This window comes from Calonectris borealis, chromosome Z, assembly GCF_964195595.1.
Source record: "Calonectris borealis chromosome Z, bCalBor7.hap1.2, whole genome shotgun sequence".
In the NCBI taxonomy this organism is placed as follows: domain Eukaryota; kingdom Metazoa; phylum Chordata; class Aves; order Procellariiformes; family Procellariidae; genus Calonectris; species Calonectris borealis.
Window position 1 is genome coordinate 43,923,269 of NC_134352.1, and position 23,388 is coordinate 43,946,656.

The 23,388-nt window shown below is 39.9% G+C and overlaps 1 protein-coding gene across 2 annotated transcripts in view; it reads left to right on the plus strand.

Annotated features, from left to right (window-relative positions):
* The window catches only part of TLE1 (TLE family member 1, transcriptional corepressor), a 77,188-nt gene extending 54,027 nt beyond the window's left edge, over positions 1 to 23,161 (plus strand). For both annotated transcript variants that reach the window (XM_075138464.1, XM_075138465.1), the window contains exons 10-20: positions 1,499 to 1,552; positions 3,090 to 3,242; positions 4,080 to 4,224; positions 4,939 to 5,129; positions 6,512 to 6,588; positions 15,003 to 15,252; positions 19,121 to 19,368; positions 21,322 to 21,469; positions 21,867 to 22,017; positions 22,461 to 22,537; positions 22,698 to 23,161. In XM_075138464.1, coding sequence (XP_074994565.1) covers positions 1,499 to 1,552; positions 3,090 to 3,242; positions 4,080 to 4,224; positions 4,939 to 5,129; positions 6,512 to 6,588; positions 15,003 to 15,252; positions 19,121 to 19,368; positions 21,322 to 21,469; positions 21,867 to 22,017; positions 22,461 to 22,537; positions 22,698 to 22,805 — 1,602 coding nt within the window. In that variant the 3' untranslated portion in view covers positions 22,806 to 23,161. The remainder of the gene's footprint in view (positions 1 to 1,498; positions 1,553 to 3,089; positions 3,243 to 4,079; positions 4,225 to 4,938; positions 5,130 to 6,511; positions 6,589 to 15,002; positions 15,253 to 19,120; positions 19,369 to 21,321; positions 21,470 to 21,866; positions 22,018 to 22,460; positions 22,538 to 22,697) is intronic.
* Positions 23,162 to 23,388: the final 227 nt, after the last annotated feature.

The following is a 23,388-nucleotide window of genomic DNA, read 5'->3' on the forward strand; positions in this document are numbered from 1 at the left end:
TAGTACCTATAGGAGATACCTTTGAAAGTCCCAGTAAATTTCTATTTCTCAAGATGACGAGGTCAGTGGAGTGCACTTAATCATTGCTTGGCAGCTATTTTTATCCTCCTCAGGGGCAGTATTTCTGGTGAACAAGTGTCCCACCTACTGTGCTCCCGCATGCTCAAATGTGTTCTAACCTATTCTTGCCTTCTGGGTGCTTCATACTTTTCAAGACGTGGCAGATAACCGGGGCTGAAGCTTTCCTGTTCCTTCTTCTTTTGCACCCTTTGGTTGGACAGTTTCCTGAGTGGCAAACAGAGCCACCATTCTGTCTTCAGTGGCACTCTTGGGTCCCTGATATGTTTGCGGTATTTGTTGGAGCAATATTCAACGGCTAAAGCAGAAGGGAAGGGTTGAAACTACCTGGTTTTGGGGTTTGGGGTTTTTTTTTTTGTTGTTTGTTTGTTTTAATTTATGGCCTGATGTGAGAGGAAGGAACTGGTGTTTTACTGTCTGTCTGCCAGTGTTAAGTGTGATAGCCCAGACACTTTGAAAGCAAGAGATGGGGGACAGTTTAAGCAATCTTGTATGTCTGATTTGTTTGTCTAGAAACTTTTGAACTAAAAGTATTATTATTGGAAATGTCAAACTTGCCCACATGAAAATTTTAAGTTTTGTCATTCACTTAATTTTTTTGTTTGTTTTTGGTTTTGAGTCAAGACTCACTTTCTGGTTGAACCACCATGGTGCACTGCGGAAATCGCTAGACCACTGTGTGTCATAGAATGTGTCTGCTGGGGCATCCCAGCCCATTTTGGAGATAGGGACCAGGAGGCACTCGAGTAACAGCTATCGTGAGGCACTAGGGCAGCTCAGGTGAACGCAGATTTATGTGAAACAGTCAAAATCCAGCTTGACAAGCCACAATAAAACATTTCCGTTTAGGAATGTCAAAGTATTTTGGTTTTGTTAGGCAGAAATGTTGAAATGCTTTGGCATTTCTGAAGCTTTTTCTTCCCCAGAACTTTCCATTTCAAAACTTTCCTTTCTGGAAAAGGAGAAGAATTGTCCTATCATTTTGAGGAAGTTAATTCATCAAACAAATGCCAAAAAGCTCCAGTTTTCTGAGATCTGTTGGTCTTTTAGGTATGCAGAAGCAGGAATTTCCGTAAGATTAAGACGTAAGATTAGCATATGAACAGAATGAGTTTATCTTTTAGGAGTAGTGATAACACTGTTTATGATGGTAATAAGGAGGGGTTTTGAACCATCTTGCACTGATGGTGAGACCACCACCTTTCAACTAGTTCTACCTTATTTGGGTTTTATTATTGAAGCAGAAATAAGGTGTTGTGTTTCTGTTTTCATTGTTTTCCCTATTGCTAATAAGTTAATGAAAGGCTGTTTGCTTTTTGTTTAGGAAAAACAAAAAATGTCTGAGTAGATGCATAGTCTTTCTCTCTGGGCTCTTCATGTACTAATTGAAATGAACACTATATTTATTTATTTTTAATAGGACAGTGATGGGGACAAGAGTGACGATAACTTGGTTGTAGATGTATCCAATGAGGTAACTTTTTTCATTTTTGTAGTCTTGACGTTTGCCCAAAGGTTAAAGGAAAAGTGCATTTAGATGTTAGAAGAAAAAGAATCCGCTGTGTGGATATATTAAAATATTCACAACTTCTCCTTTTTGTTAGTACTGCAGTTACTATCTCTTCCTCTGAGCTTTATCCGGTTGCCCTCTTGGCTTTTCCTTCTGCTGCTTTGTCCAGGTCTGTTCCCTCTGCAGTTACACTCTGACGCTTCACAGCTGCTCTGTGGTGGAGAGGGTTGTAGTGAGATGCAGGTGGAGGGCTGAGGTTTTCAAACCACTGTCTTCAAATGAAAAAGGAAAACGATACCTAACCTTGTATTTAATAGTAGGAGTATTGTTAAAAACATTTTTGGTACCTTAAATATTACTAGTATTTCAACATCCTACGCTAAAGACAGTATTTTCCAGAAATGTTTGTGTTTTAGAATGAAGTGAGCTGAAGCCAGAATGAAGTCAGTCAGTTCACAAAATTTTCCAGAGGTTGTAGCCACTTTTTTTCTCCAGGGCAGAGATTTGGCAGTGGCATCAAGGTGAAGGGATGGGCCTACCCTTTTCTTCATCTTTTATTTTATACAACAAAGAGATTCAGGAAACCTAAATATGGTAGCAAAGCATGGTTGTTCTGCTCTGTGAAAAGCACAGGGAGAGAAGCTGACAGAGAAGTGTCTTCAGCAGCTCCGAGTGCCCAAATGATGTCTGCCAAGTAGAAAAGTTGGTATCCAACAAGGGATTTCAGTAATCCTTTCAGAAGCCCTACTTACAATGAAACTGCTCAATAATCAGTCAGTAGACTTGTCAGTCCTCTTGTGAGGACTGCTTCCTCCCTGCTGCTATTCTCATGAGCCAAAGGAGCATGGAGAACCTGCAGAGCTCTGATGGCATTGTAGCTTGCTGGGCTGGCTATTTCAGGTTAGAGTAAATGCAGAGTGCACCTCTGGAAGAGAGAAAGATAATCACCTGAGAGGTGATTTCAGTTTTTCCTGTAGATTTAAGTAGCGAGGCAATTGCAGATGGTATTTAGAAAGAAGTGTCAGATATTATGGCATATAAAGCATGTGTCTTTCTCTCTTCTTCTGAAGATAGAGATGAGCAAGGTTTGTATGGCCTAAAAGAGATTATTGAAATGTTTGTTGTCAGTAGCAGTGCGTGGAGAACATATATGGAAAAAACCAGTGTAAACTTACTATAGTTGGTCTTTCTTGCTCTTACCACATGTTGTGCATGCTTGCCTTAGTTTGTACTTAGGTATGCTTAGATTACAATCTCTATGCCTGGAAACAGTTTATGATTACATGTAGTGTAAAATAAAACCAGATTGCTTACTGTATGAACTTGCTTGTATCTCTAAATTGATGAAGGGATTTCAGCTTTTTTTCTATAGAGATAACAAAATGTCTTGTCATTTGAATTTACTGCTTAAATTCTTCTAGTTTTTTCCCCATAGGCTTCTTAGTGGTGTTTGTGTACCAACCCATGACATGTTTCTGTGCTGTTCTTCCCATTGTTTTAGGATCCTTCTTCCCCAAGGGCAAGTCCCACTCATTCACCACGTGAAAACGGTATAGATAAAACCCGTCTGCTGAAGAAAGACGCCTCTAGCAGTCCAGCATCTACGGCCTCTTCAGGAAGTTCCACTTCCCTGAAATCCAAAGAAATGAGTCTGGTGGGTAGCAGTCTGTTGTCCAGATAAATGTTCTTCTTTCCTGCGAAGTGTAACTCTTTGTTTTCCTGCAACTACTTGTGGTAGAAGGTACATAACTTAAAACATTTGAGCTGAAATAGACTACTGTTTTTCCAGACCTTTATAGTATTATATAGCTTTCCTCCTCAGCAATATTTTCTGCTTCTTTTTGATTTCTTGTGTTTCCTACATTTCTGTCAAATCAGTTGCAAATTTATTACAAAGTACAAGAGTCGCTTAAGCATTCTTTATTTTTTCTTGAGCAATAGCTTATGGTTTGACATAGTGTATATATAGTCACTAAGAAGTTCCCCAGACTTTTGTTAAACTCTTCTAAATAAGCTGTTACTCTCTGAAAACTTTTCCTGCAGAATCACTAATAATTTGATTGGTTTCTCTGTAGCTTTTGTGTCACAATTTTTTGATACTATTGATTATGGTGGTATTTTGGTTTTGTACTTAGATTTGTACTTAGTGTCCAATAATAATTGAGAAAGTAATGATTTCAAGCTAAAATAATTTGGTGATGCATACTGTATTGTCCTGAAAAAAAATTAGCTCAGGCATTTTTTTTTTTCATGCCAATGGAAGAAGGAAAAATAACTTTCTATGTTTCTTTTCTTATTTTACTTCTGGCGGCAATCAAAAAGGTCAGCATTTCCCTCTCACAAGTTAATGTTGTCGGCATTGCATGGATTTATGAAAATTGGCTGAGGGACTAAGTAGTAGGTGCCCAGCATCCCAGCTGCTGTTGTGATAAATTGTATAATATCACCTGGATTAAAAATAATACTCATTTAATTTGTTTAATGATACTAGCATGAAAAAGCCAGCACGCCTGTTCTGAAATCCAGCACACCAACTCCTCGAAGTGATGTGCCAACCCCAGGCACTAGTGCAACTCCAGGACTTCGTCCAGGCCTTGGCAAACCTCCAACAATGGACCCTCTGGTTAACCAAGCTGGTAATGCATTACCTCACGTTTTTATGGTTCCAGAATTAATCTTTTTTTACGTATGTAGTTCTGTGCGAATATTAACTAAATGTATTGCTTTGTTCTTGATATCAAGAGAGGGCTTGATGAGAAGCAGATGTTTGGATTATCAAGAGTTTGAATATCTTTCTATCTCTTATCCTTCTTTGTTTACTTTTGTCTTTATCTTTTTCACAAATAATCCAGAGACTGAATGGAATGTAAAAAGACTTCTCCAAAGTTTCTGGTACTTATTCTGAATGCAATCTCTTCTCCAGCTCTTTGACTGAGTCTACCAATATTTGCTGCAGTGTAAATCTTGACAAATGCAGGGGGAAGTTTACTTTTGCTATTCAGGGTGGTACAGCACAGTTGCTTCAGACATGAGCTGTGTAAACCATGTCTGTCAGCTTTACTGCTTAATTTGGTAAAGGAGAGATTAATGTAAACAGGGAAATATTGCAGAAATGGAAATAGGTAATGCTAGAAGAGATTGTTAGAAGTAATCAGCAAGTTCACACTTCAGTAGATCTTATTTACGCTGAGTAAAAAGAGGTGGTGGTACTGATAAATTATGGCAACGTTTCTTGGCAGTGTGCGTGTGTGAGCGGGGAAGGTTAGGTACTGTAGGGGAAAAAAAGGGCTGTTTTCTTCCCTGTATGCAGGAATATATAAATAAAACTACTTGATTTCATTATTCCGTAGCTGCAGGTTTGCGGACACCGTTGGCAGTACCAGGACCGTACCCTGCTCCATTTGGAATGGTACCTCATGCTGGCATGAACGGAGAGTTAACCAGTCCAGGGGCAGCCTATGCCAGTCTGCACAATATGTCACCCCAGATGAGTGCTGCTGCTGCTGCAGCTGCTGTGGTTGCCTATGGAAGATCTCCTATGGTAGGCCATACGTTGCATGCAATCTCAGTCCTGTGGGTTGTGGTTCACTGAGAAGAGCTACATGCTTCATTTAGCACTGTCGAATTCCCAAGTTATAACAGCACCAGAGGCTTGACAGCTTCACTGTGTGTTTCACTTTGCTGCGTGGCTGGAGAAACAAATTTGCACCTTGAAAACAAAGAATCTCGGCGTATTTATGTATGTTGCCTATTTTCTTCACCTTCATCAGTGCTTTGACAGATTGATAAATGCCAAAAAATTATTTTATGCTTTAAATGAAAAGGTAGTTTTGGTAGCTACAAAGTATTTCATTGGTGCTGTGGACATCTGCTTTTCTTTTGCTGAACCAGATTTGTGTTCCATACAGACATACCAAATTAATCTTGAAGCATGTAGAACTCTTTTTATCTACATCTCTGTCCTTATATTTTGTTTTTTTGTGGAAATCAGCATGAGAAGTTGGTCTGTACATATCTTGGAGCTCTGTGATAAGGTGTGCTAAGAATAGTTGTTGTTGTGGGGGTGGTAAGTGAATGGAGCATAGCACTTATAGCTGCTGTTGAGCAGAATAACCTAGGGGCCTGATTCTGCAAACATGAGCTTGATGGCAGCTTTATGCATAGACAAACTTACCTACTTGTAAATTTGCAAGATTGGACTTAAGCTTGTCGTTTTCTCATTATTGTAGATATGGCTACTTTTTTCAAACTGGTAAACAGGGCTTTTATGTGGAAATGTGGAAATTCTAAATAGCGTATGTGCTCCTTAAGGCAATGAGAATTTTAAATCAGGTATGGTGTTCAGAAGAAAAACTGTCTGTTTGGTCCAGAATTTCGGTTTGGATTATCTGATGTACATATTTCTTCAGGATATAAAAGTTCAGTGGAACTGCAGTATGTAAGGAGAACGTAGTATTTTTAAGCTGTAGACTTACAGCTTTGTCTGCACCCTGCGGTGTAGCTCTGTGAGAGATCTCTCAGCTGATGTGCCCACACAGTGCAGTGAGGAGCCAGGCAGAGATTCTAGCTGGGGCCTGAAGCTGCTTTCCAGCACCGCGCTAGCTGTCGCAGAGCTACAGGGCGCTGGCGTGGCTACATGCCGACACACCACAGACTAATTCCAGGGCTAGCTCTGTGCTAACGCTCAGTGCTGTGAATGCATGATATACATTATTGGTTTTCTATTTGCATATGAAAACTTCTAGCAGAAGCATGCTTGGGGAAAACGTCTTGTTTTTCCCCCACTAGGAAGGGACATGCACTTATTTAATACTGGAGGTAAAAGCCACGTTTTGGTTAAATGCATAATATCTTGGGGTGAAGGAAAGGGGCTTGCTGAATGAGAGATTGCAAGTGTGAGATTAATTCATTTTTCATTGCCAGGTTGGGTTTGATCCGCCTCCTCACATGAGAGTACCTGGAATCCCTCCAAATCTAGCAGGGATTCCTGGGGGAAAACCGTAAGTAACTTTTAACATTTTGGTAACATCTGTAATATCGAGAGAGAATAAAGTTATCTTGTGTCAGTGAACAAGAATTCCAAAGGGGGTAGTGTCGGTTGTTCCCAAGAGATTGTTTTAGACTTCTCCTGGTAAGAGGTGCAGCATATAAATTCTCAAATGGTGGTTGTCATATCCCAAAACAGGTGTGCATATACCTATTTCCAAGGAGAAGCTGTTGAAGGTATACTTTAAGATTTTTTATTTCCTTCTTTCTGGGGAAGTTAAGGGGACGACAAACTGGTAGACAGGGGTAAAATGTGTAAGATAAAAACATATTGAAACTAAACTTCATACTATGCTGAGCATAAATGTGTAGTGCAAACTCACAGACTCCTTGTCTGGCACCTGTTTTATCAGGCATGAGAGTCTGCAACTATTCATCACAGTGGGTATCTGAAGCAGTTATTTTAGCAATTAATGCACACCTTGTGTAATGGAGCAACCTCTTTAGAACTTTTGTGTAAGTGCGCAGCTGGAGAGCAAAAGTGTGATGAAGCAGTTGTGCAGCAGGTGGTGCATAGATGTAGGATAACTTTCACAACAGGTTCTTTTTATTTAAAAATAATTATTGATGAAGAAGTGGTTAAATAAAATACTTCTGTGATGCTGTGGCTTATTGATGTTACAATAAAATAAATTCACCAAAACTGCATACATCAAATTTTTCATAATTTGGTTTTGGTAGACTGTTGAGACTGAGCTTATCCATGTGTAGTAGAGTCATGAACATGTATGACCTCTTAAAAAATGTGATTATTTTTAAAGTATTTCTGGACAACTAGTCCATGCAGGTACAAAAAAAGCATAGACTGCAAACTTAACTAATCTGTTTTCTCAGAGAAAGTGGTGCAGAGAGAATTATAACAGGTTTTTTGACACACTGTTAAAACCTTTTCTTTGGCCCTTCATGCTTGGCATTCAATCCTGTCTTCTCTTTCAACAGAAAGTTGCAGTTAGGGTAGTTTCTCTCTAGATAGGTACTTACATAATTTTGAAACTCACTTAACATTTTGCACTTCTGTGCTGGGTGTTCCTGTTACATACTGTCTTCTTTACCAATCTATCATGGTTTCATTTTGCCTTTTGCAGCTTCAGGAAAAATTCAGAAACTATACTTTTGTGATACTGCCTAAGTTGTAAGACACACTGTGGTAAAAGTTATATACACACATATTTCTGTTTGCCTTCATTTTGAACTCCTGTTAATAGCTAGTGATATGTTGTAATGTCAGTCATGCAAACATCCTTAAAAGTACACCAGATTACAGGCCAAAAAGTGTGTATTTTCTTCTACTCTTTTTCCATAACAGTACGAAAGCAGCAGACTTAGATTAGGAAAGCCATCCTGAATGTGTGTTCGTTGTTATCCACCAGGCTTCTGAGAACAGACTTAGCTATCTGTTGGCAGTGTGAGAAACCTGTTAAATCTTGGATTTACTTAAAGAAAAGTTGGTGGTATGTTGACAAGGTTACTGAAGTGAGGACTCAGTAAGTTGGTGTTATGTATCACATGGTGGTGTATTTATATTTAGTACAGTAAGGAACGGGCTTTGTTCTCAAAACATTCTTTTATTAAGGGTCAGACTCATTCTTGCTGACTTCAGTAGAATTTGGCACACTTATATAAAATATTTTTGGAGATTGCATAATCCAGTGGCTGTAAGTTTTTACTTTTAAACAAGTATATTCATAAGCTTTCAATTACTTATTCCATTAGTAATGCCTGGCAATATTTTATATTGTAAGCTATGAAAACCTATTTTTGTTCAGTCAGAAATTTTCTGTGGCTGAGTTCTAGTTGTTGCACTATTCAAGGCACAAAAGCAGTGCGTGTATGCTGCTATACTTTGTATCCTGGTATTTCGTAGCTAAATTACAGTCTGTGTGGGGTTTGTTTTTTTTTTTAAAATCTTTTTAGTTAGTGTTTTCAGCACTTTATTCACACTGCTTCATAGATCACCTACTTTGATACACACTCCCTACTCTCCACTTGATTTGATGTGTTCTGTAATGTTTTTTTTGTGGGTCGTGTTACTTGGACTGAGTCGGTCATTTCCTCTAAAGTGACTACTTTGCTTATCTTTTTTGTAAGTGAGGCAAACCTAAAATTCCACAAACTGATCTGTTATCTTTCCATTGACAGCTTTAGAATGATCTCTTGTTTTAGTCTTGATTGGCTGCAGCGAGCTAGATGCCATCTCCTACCTGCAGCATCTTTGAGTATCTCTTACCTACATTAGGCAAGTCTCCTGTATTTTCCAAACAAAGTGGCTGGGTTATATAATCATGCAAACCAGTGGAGTAGTCTTCATTTTTAAAATCTGCCTTTTCCTGGAGTTCGTTTAAGGTGTCACATTGAATTTGTTTTATGAGATGTGGAGTTTTAGTCTGAGTCTTGTTGCAAGTGGTACAGAAAATTTTCAAATTGAACTATTGAATTCCCAGCCATATGTGTATGCTCACAGCTGCACGTTTTTATCAGTGGTTATGCTGGGACTGTTTTTTTCACCCAGCTCTGCTTCCAAGAGAAAATGAAGTTCCTTTCTTTCCAAAGGAATGACATTTCTGATAGCACCCAGTTTTCTTTAACCCTTGTGTATTCTGAGATTTGGTAATGACTAGCTTGTTAGAAAAATTAGTAGCCTCTTAAGAACCCACTCCTACTTGTCTATCTGCTTGTATCAAGGGTCCGTTGTCTGGGAAGCTTGCCTGGTTTTGTAACTTGATTAAATGTAAGTCTTTACTACCATCTTTTTATGTTCCTGAATGTGAATCTTTCAAATTTTGCTCTTTGCAGAGTCTAACCTTGTTAGCAGTGGTACAGGTGTACTTGGGAAATTGGGTAGCAATCTAGAAAGTCAAAGTGTCTTCAGCAATTTCTTAATTAGAAAATAAATGAGCTAGTCCTTGCATTTGGTAGCAGGTTGTGTTTGTTTTTTAAAAATTATTTCCTATGAGGCTTTTCAGGTTTTTCGTATTACTTTGATATTTTGTTGTACACACGTGATCTCATATTAGTTGTTTTCTCTCTCCACCTGTTTGTAGTTCAGTAATTAATTTTATGGACAAGGACTTGATATCTCTATGTGTGTATGAATGTGCATAAAATAAGTTTTCATATTCTTGGTTTCAAACTAGATTCCCATCAGTAGATTATTCTTTTCTTAGCAGCTTTTCTAGTTTTGGTTGGGGTTTTGGGTGTTGTTTTTTTCGGGGGGGGGGGGGGTGGAGTGGGGTGGGGGGAGTGGGGGTTGGGGGGGGAGGCCTGTTTTTTCTTTCCAGATTGCCTTGAGCCATCACCTAATCAATAATTGTCTTAGGTTGGGGGTGGGAAATCAGTGCTGGTTTTGGACATGGACATGTAGTGTCTAAGTCTTGCACTCTGTCGTTTTGATATATTTAACTGTGCCCTGGACTATAAGTTCTTGGTGTGTTGCTTTAATCATGTTTTTTGCTTTGCATAGCCTTTCTGGCAAGGTGCTTATTTAGCTTCTAGTCTTCTATAGCTGCTAAATTAATGTTCTTGTGGATTTCTCCTTGATGTGAACCACAGCTTCTAATAGTTGGATTGTGCACTGAACACAGATTTTCAAGCTCAGTGGTAAGATTTATGTCCACAGTATTGCTTCCCTGGTGTCTAAAATTGTGAATTAATGGTAGCATTGAGGACAAATGTATTTCTCAGTATTTTTTTCAAATGTGGCTTTAATTGAAGCATGAGGTGTTATATACAGACACCAGAAAGAGCTGAAAATACACGTTTCTCATTTTAGTAGGAAACGGAAATTTCATATGACAAATTTAAATCTTTCAACTTCTAGTTTTAAGCTGACTTTTCTTTGTGTTTTTGGAAAGGAATAGTATACTGTTCTGGAATTGCTCAAGGCAAAAATTAAAAATATTTCAATTCTCCTGATCTTCACGCTTGTTCAGTGAATGTACAATGAGGAATATTTTAAAGGAAGGCTAATTTTATTATATTCTAGAATAACAGGTTGTTTTTCCCCCCATTGTATCTCTGGATAAAATTATTTGATTACATGTAGGAAGTTGAAGATTTTGTTATTTCTGTACAAATATCTTTATCCTTATTTCTTGGTATTTTGTCCATACTCAGATATTCACTGTTTGTTGTGATAACTACAACTAAAAAGAAGCTGGAGTACAAAGGAGAGCTGAAAGTAAAATGCACTCATCAGTAGAAGGAACTGTCTGCTTTTGTGTTTTGCAGTTGGGGTATTATTATGCTAGTTAAGGAACTCTGAATTGGAGGGATGAAGTGGAAGCTTTTTTTTTTAGGTATGGTACGTTAAGTAGGCAGGAATTGCACATTATATCAATCTGAATACTTAAGAGTAGCTGGCAGTTAGGTAGTTTAGTTGATTTGCCATGTTCTTGAGCAATGAATTAATTATTCTAACTCTTCTCAGCATGTCAGATGATACTTACTTCTTATATACTTATTTGATACTTATTTGGAAATTGGAGGGCCATAATTACCAGATTTAAACGGAGAAACTGGGTTGTATTAGTATCACCTGCTATGTTGTAATGTATAGGAACTCTGCAGGTTCTCAGTGCTGCTTTGACACAGATGAGGAAGAAGACTATTTCTGTTATTCAGAGAGGAAGAAGACTATTTCTGTTATTCAGAAAGCATGTAATCATAAGTGACAGTATACTGTTTCTCAGAACTCTTCCCTAAATAAAAGGCATGCAAGTTTGTCTTGTAACTGTTCTTTTCATAACATACAATTAATTACAAGAGTATATTTACATATTAATTTATATGAACTTAGCTTGTTTTATGTTAAATTGTAATTGCATTGTATAAGGACTTTTTCTTTGTTCGCTGTGATTGTTAGCCCAACATGAGGAAAGGCTATCTTAATGCTAAGTCATTTGACCAAAGATGGATAATCATGGAACCCAGTCATTTTGTAGAGGCAGAATGCTGTGAATGAGACAGAAATCTGTGATTGTCATGAAGCTGAACAGCAGTTTCTGGCATACACTGTCAGTTCTAAAAGATCATCATAAAAGGAAAAAAATGCACATTACATTTTTGCAGTGTTATGGAATTCAGATGTCAATAGCAATTTGTTGAGGAGAAAGATGAGTGGGCAAGGGGTGCCTGTCAAGAAATACCTTGAGCTTTAGAGAACTCAAGAATTTACCAGATTTTACTGTTGACTCTTCTAAGGTTGTCAACCAAAATGCTCATCAGTTTTGAGAATTCAGGCCTGTGAATATACCTAGTGCATTAAAAATTGAGTCATTTCTTAATCATATGTAAGTACACCTACAGCTTTGTAGGTGTAGCAGTGGAAGTACAGTCCTCCCCAGAAGTAGCAGAGTAGGCGCTCTGTCATGGTGACCTGATGGAGAGGTAGCGGAGGACAGCAGTGACTGAGCTGCAAATAGTCATTTGCACTGCTGTCTCCAGTACTGTTGTTCTTCTGGAGACAGAAGCTTTCCTTGCCTAGGGAGTGTCAGTCCTGCAAATGATGCAAGTTTTTTCAAAGTAAAAGGTATGTGTAATGAAAAGTTATGCCATAATACCTAGTAGATACAAGTTACTAGACCACATAAGTATGCCGACAGTGGTGATGTTAGCATGACATGCCAGACGTCTTCGAGCAAACAGGAACATTTACTTTTTTGTGTGCTTGTCTTGCCAGGGGCAGAGGGACTTGGCAATGTGTAGCCATTTCTTTACACAGTGGATTGATGATAACTTGCACTGTAGAAAAAGCTGTCTTGGCTTGTAAGAAACTGTCACTGGTCTGTTTGTTAGGCCCACAAACTCACTCATCCTTAATCCTGACCAACCAGTTTTGGAAGCAAATGCCTACTCATGGTGGTAAAAAAGAGATACTACTCTTATGATCTATATAACCGCACTTTAAACATGGGCATACTGGTAAAATTCGACATGATTAAAAGTACACTGGGTAAGTCTTTGGTGGTTCAGAGCAGAAGAATCATCATAATTCTACAGTATGCATAAAGCAATTGAAAAATGTTCCTATTGTCTTCCTCCCACCCCATCTCAGCAAGAACTGAGAAGCTGTGTGTATGCACAGAAACACCAATTATTTAGGTATTTTAAATTGAACAGAACATTTACGCTGTAACCTTCCATTAAAAAAAAAAATCATGTACAAGTGGATAATTCATCTAAAACATGCCAGAAAAAAATTGCTTAATACTTGCTTAATTGTTTTTCTTCTGTCCATGATAAAAGCAAGGGCAGGCTGAGACTTCAAAGTTGTGCAGTTCTGCAGATTCTGTAACTGACTTTGATCTGGAGCCCAGGATGGGGCCCAGCTTTTCAGCCTTTTAAGTGCTATGACTCTTTAGTTGGATTCTGTACCTGAACCTGAGCTGTTGTTCAGCCTTGAGCAGTCTTGTTGCCACTCCTCTTCTGCTTCCTCTCCTGTCCTGTGTCTCATCTGTTTAGTGAATAACTATTTTGGGACAGTCCTGTCTCTACTCTTCTTCACAGAAATGATACAAATTTCTAGTTAAGCCTTTATCATTACTGTAATTCTTCATACAAAATAAGAGAAAGGGTTCCATGGGAAGAAATGCATTTGATATACTGTGCATCTTGTACACATGTAAGCGAATGAACTTTGCACTTTCTTTCTTATCTTGCATTGCCCACTCCTGACACTTCTATGACAAAAAAAATTTGTCATCTTTTGCACTTGCTCATCCTCCATTTCTCTGAGCACACTTTCAACTCACATGTCCGACCATGAATCGTGAATGAGGTACGGGAATTGCATGTGTATGCAGTATTAATTTCTTCTTTGTTTCATAGCAGTTACTGTTAACCAGTTTTTATCCTTCCCTTCTGAGAAAACTGTGATACTGGGGTGACTGTTTCCACTGTTACCTTCTGTATGAAAGAACTGCAGAGTTCTTTCACCTGTCCACTTCTCACTTTTTTTTTAAAGGAATATCTTCTGCTCTGCTCCTGGGCATATTCGGTTGCTTTGTGATGTCTGTTGTGGGTCCAGGCATCTTGCTTGTTCCTTCCTTTCAAACTGTGCAATACTTGGAAACATGCAATAAAATACTTTGAAAATACTAGCTCAGAGCTCAGAACAGAAGATTAAATTGAATTATCTATTGCTGGGTCCTTGGAAGAGGGATGCAGTACTAATACTTGAGGGATGCAATACACTAATACTTCAGTGACTGAAGATTTCTGAGGAAGAAGGTACATTTGGAAAAGAGGTATCTCTCACTAGGGAGACAGTAGCTCATTATTAAAAAAAAAGGATACTCATATCTTACCATTTTTTATCCACTTTGGCCTCTTGAAGAATGCTGTTAATGTAACAGTAGCATCAAAAACATGAGCTATGGATGTGCCTAAAACAGAAGAAGCAGAAAAGGAGCTCACCAATATAACAAAAAGCAGCCTTTTGCAGTAGTATTTTCATTATTATTTAAAACAAACAAACAAACAAAACCCCCAGCACCTGAATCCTTTATTAGCTGCTATTTGTGCCCTGATCCTTGAGAAGAGCTACTTTAAACATTACAGTGAACATGAAGAAATAATTTTGTGTACTTTCCCCAAGGAGGGGTGTTTTTGTTCAGTGCTGGGATTCACTTCCTCAACCTTCAGTTTCTATATACTTGAAATCATGCCCTGAATACAAATAAAAGGTGTTACAGAAGTGCCAAAACTACCTGGGAAACTGAGTCTTTCAGCTTTTCCAAAATACTTACTCAAGAAGACATAATTATGAGAAGATGGTATCAGCTGTGTCATGAAAGTTGTGTGCAACCACTCTGCATGTTTCTATTTTCTGTTTAAAGCAGTTACCAGCTGGAAAGAGGCATGTGAGCACAGCTGGTGCTGATGTTAAAGATGAGGTGCAGAAACAGAGCAAAAATTGAACTTTGGCTAGTGCTACTGCAAGGCAACAGGTGCAAGCTTCGTGGAAGAAGGCTGAAAGAGTAGTGCCTGGTGAGGCACTGCTGCTGCAGGACTTGTGCTGAGACTTGGAACTGCTGGCTAGAAACCAGGGGCTGAAAGATCTTTTGATCATCCAGGTGGCTGAGGGTTAGCAGCCGTGACCTTGGGTCGTAGAGTTAAGAGTAGAATTTAACGTGCTTCCCCACTGCACAAATACTTTAGGTGAGGCAAGCTGAAAATATCTATTGTGAATCCTTGACTCCCACTGAGGTTTCATGTGCCTGTATTACTTGGCACTGTAGCTCTGATTTTCATGAAAAAAAGATTGGCAAAGGAATCAAATAAAAAAACACTGTGTTTTTCTTGCGTTATAGCACTGTAACTGGCTGAATTTTTTTTTTTTGTCTTCTCTCTTCTTTCCCTTCCCCGAAAGAGCCTACTCCTTTCACGTTACTGCAGATGGTCAGATGCAGCCGGTTCCTTTCCCTCCTGACGCCCTCATCGGTCCAGGAATCCCTCGCCATGCCCGTCAGATCAACACTCTGAACCACGGGGAAGTTGTGTGTGCAGTTACCATCAGCAACCCCACAAGACACGTCTACACGGGTGGGAAGGGGTGCGTCAAAGTCTGGGACATCAGCCAGCCTGGCAACAAGAGCCCTGTCTCTCAGCTGGACTGCCTGGTAAGTGAACAGGAACTTGTGCACAAGGGTAGCTTCTCCTTGGAGACTCAATAAGGAAATAGCTGTCCTTGTCTGGATTTTGTTCATATTACAGGGAAATAACAGGCAGTTCTGTTTGCTGCTTTACATATTTAGCTGCCTTTGTTTTAACACATAACAGGTGGAGTTACAGAGAAGAGTGCTGGTTTGTTTGGAGATAAATATCATTACTAAGGGTCAAATAACAGATAAGTTTTCTGAGTTGAAAGTGTACCTGATTTTTTTTCTCTTTTTTTTTCCTTTTTTTCTTCTAGTCATGCCGATGATTTTTGTGCATGACTTTAAAAGGAATGTAGCCTGGCTTATGCAGGGCTGCAGAGAACCTTCCTAGGTGTTTCACTCACACCAGGAGAGACAACCTCTTTTTTTGTAAGAGGGTAGGAACCACATAATGAAAAAATGTGACAAGGTACCAAGGTCACTTTAAGTCTGGCTATGCTTTTATTGGTGATCCCCAAATTATACATTTTGGTTAGTTGTCTTTACATCCGCAGGGTACAAAAGGGATTGAGTGCGGTAGTATAAGTAGTTATAAAAGCTAACTCAAAAACATTAACAGCTCAATAAAAGATGCCTCTCATAATAGAAGCAGCACAGACATTTCATAGAATCATAGAGCAGTTTGGATTGGAAGGGACCTAAAAGGTCATCTAGTCCAACCCCCCTGCTGTGGACAGGGACATCTTCAACTAGGTCAGGTTGCTCAGAGCCCCATCCAACCTGACCTTGAATGTTTCCAGGGATGGCGCATCTACCACCCCTCTGGGCAACCTGTGCCAGTGTTTCACCACCCTCACTGTAAAAAATTTCTTCCTCATACCTACTCTAAATCTACCTTCTTTTAGTTTAAAACCGTTCCCCCTTGTCCTGTCGCAACAGGCCCTGCTAAAAAGTTTGTCCCCACCTTTCTTATAAGCCCCCTTTAAGTACTGAAAGGCCCCAATAAGGTCTTCCCGGAGCCTTCTCCTCTCCAGGATGAATAAGCCCAACTCTGTCAGCCTTTCTTCATAGGAGAGGCGTTCCATCCCCCTGATCATTTTCGTGGCCCTCCTCTGGACCCATTCCAACAGATCCATCTCTGTTTTGTGCTGAGGGCTCCAGAGCTGGACGCAGTACTCCAGGTGGGGTCTCACCAGAGCAGAGTAGAGGGGCAGAATCACCTCCCTCGACCTGCTGGCCACGCTTCTTTTGATGCAGCCCAGGATACGGTTGGTCTTCTGGGCGGCAAGCGCACGTTGCTGGCTCCTGTCCAGCTTTTCATCCACCAGTACCCCCAAGTCCTCTTGGCAGGGCTGCTCTCAATCCCCACATCCCCCAGCCTGTGTTGATACCGGGGCTTGCCCCGACCCATGTGCAGGACCTTGCACTTGGCCTTGTTGAACCTCACAAGGTTCACATGGGCCCACTTCTCAAACTTGTCCAGGTCCCTCTGGATGGCATCCCGTCCCTCAGACATGTCAATGGCACCACTCAGCTTGGTGTCGTCTGCAAACTTGATCCACTGTCTGTGTCATTGACAGTACTGGTTCCAGTACGGATCCCTGCGGGACACCACTTGTCACTGATCTCCATCTGGACATTAAGCCATTGACCACTACCCTCTGGATGCAACCATCCAACCAATTCTTCATCCACTAGACAGTCCACCCATCAAATCCCTATCTCTCCAGTTTAGAGAGAAGGATGTTGTGGGGGACCGTGTCACAGGCCTTACAGAGGTCCAGATAGACGACATCTGTACCTCTTCCCACGTCCACTGATGTAGTCTCTCCATCGTAGAAGGCTACTAGGTTGGTCAGGCAGGACTCGCCCTTGGTGAAGCCATGGTGGTTGTCTCGAATCACCTCCCTGTCCTCCATGTGCCTTAGCATAGCTTCCAGGAGGATCTGTTCCATGATCTTCCCAGGCACAGAGGTGACTCTGACTGGCCTGTAGTTCCCCAGGTCTTCCTTTTTTCCCTTTTTAAGAATAGGGGTTTTGTTTCCCCTTTTTCCAGTGAGTGGGAACTTCACTGGCCTGCCACGACTTCTCAAATATGATGGATAGTGGCTTAGCAGCTTCATCCGCCAGTTCCCTCAGGACCCGCGGATGGATCTCATTGGGTCCCATGGACTTGTGCACCTTCAGGTTCCTCAGATGGTCTCGAACCTGATCTTCTCCTACAGTGGGCAGCTCTTCATTCTCCCAGTCCCTGCCTTTGCCCTCTGCAGCTTGGGCGGTGAGGCTTGAGCACTTGCTGGTGAAGACTGAGGCAAAAACATCATTGAGTACCTCCGCCTTCTCCATATCCTGGGAAACCAGGTCTCCCACTTCCCTCTGGAGAGGGCCCATATTTTCCCTAGTCCTCCTTTTATCCCTGACATGCCTATAGAAGCTTTTCTTGTTGCCCTTGATGTCCCTGGACAGATTTAATTCTATCAGGGCTTTAGCTTTCCTAACCTGATTCCTGGCTGCTCAGACAATTTCTCTGTATTCCTCCCAGGCTACCTGTCCTTGCTTCCACCCTCTGTAGGCTTCCTTTTTGTGTTTGAGTGTGTCGAGGAGCTCCTTGTTCATCCATGCAGGCCTCCTGGTGCTTTTGCCTGAATTCGTCTTTGTTGGGACGCATCGCTCCTGAGCTTGGAGGAGGTGATCCTTGAATATTAACCAGCTTTTTTGGGCCTCTCTTCCCTCCAGGGCTTTATCCCATGGTAACATTTGCAAAATGTTAACTAAGAAGACTTAATGTTGTAACACACAGTAATATATATTCTGAATAAAAATAATTCTAGCTTCAATGTTGAACGAATTAAATGTGGTGGGTTTTTTGTTTTGTTTTGGTTTGGTTTTTTTAGCCTTTACCCTTTATTTGCTGCTACCCTTATGTTAGTTGTCTAGTAGTAAAAGTATGGTTGAGTATGTATTCTGTTCTATGGCAGGTATGTGTCTGGATGCACAGTCCTAGCTGCCTTCATTTTAGTTATGGAGCAGTAATGGCTGACTAATTAAGCCAGCATTTCCACTACTTACTGCTCCTTTGCTGTGAATTACAAAAAAAAAGAGTAGTAGGAATGCTGTTGACTACTTCTTGCAGTGGTTTTTGTATGTTTTGAGTTACAGACTTTAACCCTCAATTTCCTAAAGAACTTACCATGTTAATTTGGCAGCTGTTACGGAGAAATGGACATCTGATACACTTAAGGAGTCAAGCTTGTAATAAGTGAAGGTTGAAATGTTTTCCACCTCTAAATCCCCTGTAGTACCTCTCAATCAGCAATAGTATCACAAATGTGAAACTAATAATATAAGTACGATAAGAATCATGTTGAACAACAAAGGACCAACATAAATCCAAGACCAGTGTGGGAATACTTAATATTTTAACTTTAAAACAATGAATGCAAAATAGTATTTGAAAGAAAACCCCAAAACCTGAAAGGCATGAGACTTGAACTGCATTTTGATATAGGGTTGCCTAAATGCCAAATGAAAGGTCATTTGCTTTAATATTTCTTTTGTTGGTGACCTTAGCTGATGGAGTGCACTTGCAGAAATGCAAGCCTACTTTGGCTCTGTTTTTGTGTAATGAGATGGAAGACGAGCCATTCATCAGTTTAAAACAGAGTAGAGTGTGGCAACAGGAGTCTGCAGTTTCATTTCTGCAGCTGCAGTCTCTGGTTAATGATGAGAAGTAGGTGTTTGAAACCTTTTAGGATCTGCCGGTTCCTCTTCAGTACTTCAGTAATGGAAAAAATAGTGTACTGTTTAAAACTTGGATGCAGTCAGATATATTAATGGTCATTATTGGCAGGCATGTGTTAACATAACTGAGGTGATTTTTGTTGTACAGAACAGAGATAACTACATCCGCTCTTGTAAATTACTGCCTGATGGATGCACCCTAATAGTTGGCGGGGAAGCCAGCACATTATCCATATGGGACCTGGCAGCACCAACTCCTCGTATAAAAGCAGAGCTGACATCCTCAGCCCCTGCCTGCTACGCTCTGGCTATCAGCCCTGATTCCAAGGTGTGCTTTTCCTGCTGCAGTGATGGGAACATCGCAGTGTGGGATCTGCACAATCAGACGTTGGTCAGGTGAGTCATTACTTGTTTACAGAAAACTTTAATAGAAGTTGCTCTTTGGACAGCTACATAAATATTTATCTCCCTAAATGACAGTAAAGTAAATAGTATTTCTTACCCAAAGAATGCAGTTTGCACCCAAGTTGGGCAGAAACTAGTTTTGGTAGCTTCAACCTAGTCTTGGAAGATGCGCTTTCAGGGTGTAAAGGCTTGGTCCATAACGTACTACAGTCAGTGTAAAAGTTCCTGTTGGTGTCAGTTAGTTGGGATTTGTCTGCAGGTTTCTACAGGCAGCATTTCTGCTGGTGTGTGGTTGATATAGACTGAAAGTGTCTTTTAGGGAACTCTTTGAGGTTTGTTCTTTTCCTTTGTCTTAAGCCTTATTATGTAATAAAGAGAATTTTCAGTTCTTATTTGGTGATGATAGGTAATAAAGTTATTCTTACAAAAGTGGTTGAAAGTGTGGATCCCCTCAGTTCTTAGGAAAGCATAAAGGACAGATGTTGGGTCATTCATGAGAAAAAGGTATTTGAGTTTTTTGGGAGAATTTGATCTCTAAAACTTTTAGAACGGGTTGCAAAGAGTATAATGAATGGATAGCCATGTGAATTATTTTTGAAATCTTTTGTTAGACCTGTGATTAATTAATACATTAGTAGAAGGTTAAAGTGCCTGGCAGGTCAATATTCAGCATTAGTGCCATGACAGAGAAAGAAAGATAAGGCCATGTGTGAAATGGCTCTTAGCAACTAGCTGTGTGGTTTACTAGAAGATATATCTTGGTTTATGCTTACCAAAATAGTAGTGGCTTACAATGTTATGAGAAGAGAGAGCCTAAACTGGGAAAGGCCGTGATATTTTAAAAGTTCCGAACACAAACACTGAAGAATCTGCTTAGTCTGCTGTGTTTCAATTAAATTTCCTGTATATCAATAATTAGCCTAAACTTATGTGCAGAGAGTCATATTAATGTGCATGCAAATTTTACTTTCTGTTGAACTTCTAGGTCAACAAAGCAGATTTTAGTTATAAAAAATCTTCAGTTTGCCCTATGCATGCTTAGTCTCTGTAAAGGTGCACTCTCTCCATCTGTGACTGTCTTGCCTTTTGAATATTTGCTGTAGGTGTTCCCACTGCTTGATGACTGATCTTGCTAATTGATAACACGTGGAATTTTGAGACCAGAGCTACAAAACAAAATGTGCCACGTGACCTTTCTGTGGCAGCTCTTAGTGATTCATACCCTTCATTCCCAAGCTAGTTGTCTTTTACCCCCTGCCCTCCACCTTTCACATTGAGGCATAGTACTTTGTTAAAGCTAATTGCTGATGAAAAATGCAGGAGCCTCAGAAGGCTTTTGCCAAAGGATTAAGGAAAACTTGAGATGACCTTCTGGTTGCTGAAAGCTGAGAATTACTAATGAGATGATTTTAAAACAAACTGCACCATTTAGATTTTTGTGATCTCCTGCCACAGAGAATGCAACTTTGCTGACTCAGCAATGCTTGTGTTTAACTGTCTGGATCTCTATCTGGATCCCTTTCTATTAATCTCTCTGCTTATTATTTATCATCTGGACTTACAGCCAAAGAAAAATACAGAAGTTGTTTTCTGAAACTGGAGGAGTTTTGTTCCCTCCTTGTTTTAATCTGAGTTGTCCTTAGTGCTTTTAACTATAGTTACTGAACTTCAATGTTCTCACAAGCTTTTTTTGCCTTTCAAAATCTGATAGGAAATACTCAACTTGTTCAGCTAGCCATGATGCAATTCATTTCTCTAGCACCTGGAAAATGTTTTAGTAATAATGTTGTACTTCATGCTCAGTAAGAGGGAGGGGCTGATTTTTGCCCATCAGCAGACACAGAAGAGATGACACACACATACAGAGTCCAAAACTAACACCACAACAGTGTTTACCTTGGGCTCTGGCAGGAAATCATTATTCAATCTGGTTTGTTTTATCAGGCAATTCCAGGGCCACACAGACGGAGCCAGCTGTATTGACATTTCTAATGATGGTACCAAGCTCTGGACAGGAGGTTTGGATAACACTGTCAGATCCTGGGACTTGAGAGAGGGGAGACAGCTACAACAGCACGACTTCACATCGCAGGTAACTGCATTTTCCTGCACCTTGGAGGGGGCATGCAGTGGGGGGGAAACATTCAGGATGAAAGCTGAGATTGAGCCCAGTGCAACTGGGAGATTGTTCCCTCTCTTCCTTTTGGCTGCTCACAACACAGTGTTTTGGAGCTTTCATATGTTTAGCTTCCAGAATAAAATCATAGCCTGACACTACTCTCTTTTCTATTTTTCTGAGTTAATAGGTAAGAACAGGGGTTATTTTGAATAACTGAATTTTGAACAGCAGCCTTGCTATTGAACTATGTGAATTTTATGTGGCCCTTTTCTCTCTCTCTCCCTCTCCCAATTAATTTAACCACTGTAGGAAAAAAAAGAAGCGTATCTGTAGAAAAAAATAAGAAGTGTAAATGTGGTTTAATTTTCAGATATTTTCCCTTGGTTATTGTCCTACTGGTGAATGGCTAGCTGTGGGAATGGAGAGCAGCAACGTAGAAGTGCTACATGTAAACAAACCAGACAAATATCAACTGCACCTTCATGAGAGTTGTGTATTGTCACTCAAATTTGCTTACTGTGGTAAGTTGCCCTGCACACAGAACTGGAGGTCAGGGCTCTAGTTCATGCTTTGCTGATTAGTTATTACATAGTCATAGCTCATTTGATAATCAAAACTTACTTAGTATCTCAGTTTCTTAAGTTATGAATAAATATCTCTGCTTTATGAATTCAAACATATTTATCTACAAACAACCATCAGTTTGTCTAAAGGCTGCTGCGAAGGTTGATTTGTGTGTAAAAAGCTATTTCTACTTACAGAGTCTAGGGATTTCCTAGTATGTAACACACTGCAAAAGCATGAGTGTCCACATTGATTGTGAGCAAAAGTACTATGTTGATTAGTGGTGAGAGCTTTTATAATGGTAATTAGTTAACAGATTTCATAGATGCGCGTTGAAAACCCCAAATCTGTCAGATGCCTGTTTCATACGTTTTCATAGTCCTTCTGTTTTATATTCTAGGTAAATGGTTTGTGAGTACTGGGAAAGATAACCTTCTTAATGCATGGAGAACTCCTTACGGAGCCAGTATCTTCCAGGTGAGGATGATGATGCTTTTAAAGAAAAAACTAGAACACCCAGAGTCCCAAGAGTGGACTCAAGTATCTTCACCTATGTGATCTACCCAAAATGGGATGCTGAGATGAGGGTAACAGGCTTTTTTTTAAATGATGTAATATATTTCTATTTTTCTTCTAGTCCAAAGAATCTTCGTCAGTGCTTAGCTGTGACATCTCTGTGGATGATAAGTACATAGTCACTGGCTCTGGAGACAAAAAGGCTACAGTCTATGAAGTTATCTACTGAAAAATATGATGGGGATATAACTTTTAGAAGTTGAACTGGGCCAAAATTGTTCTTAATTATAGAAGTAGAAAGGTTTTGCCTTTTAAAAAGGAACAAAAGTATTGAGGTTCCAGACCTTGCCATGAAACTACTCCGATTTTTCAAAATAGAAGGCAACATCCAGCAACTAAATATTGGCTACGTGGACCAAACGGAACACTGAGGCAAGATGGACAGATGTAGCCTAGGTTTTTGACATAGTTTTTAAAAGCCAAGTCTACTGAAGAATGTTGGAGCCTTTTATTTTTTTCTTTCTTTGTGACCTCATGCAAATTGTTCTCATTGCCTGAATATGGGGGATAAATACCTTTCTGTTCCTTGCGGTTCAAGTTGCATTCTGTCCTGTGTAGAGCAGTGGTGTCTCAGATGAACTTGTTTCCTGGTTTTGCATCTTGTGATATGTTTTTGTATTTTTGTTGAAGGTCAAACATTTGTATAAATTGTAAATATATTTAGTTTATTACAGTAAAGGCTTTAGTACCAACAACCAGTCTTCCCCCCCTACCCCCTCCCTGCCTGCCCTGCTTATTTAAAATTAAAAACC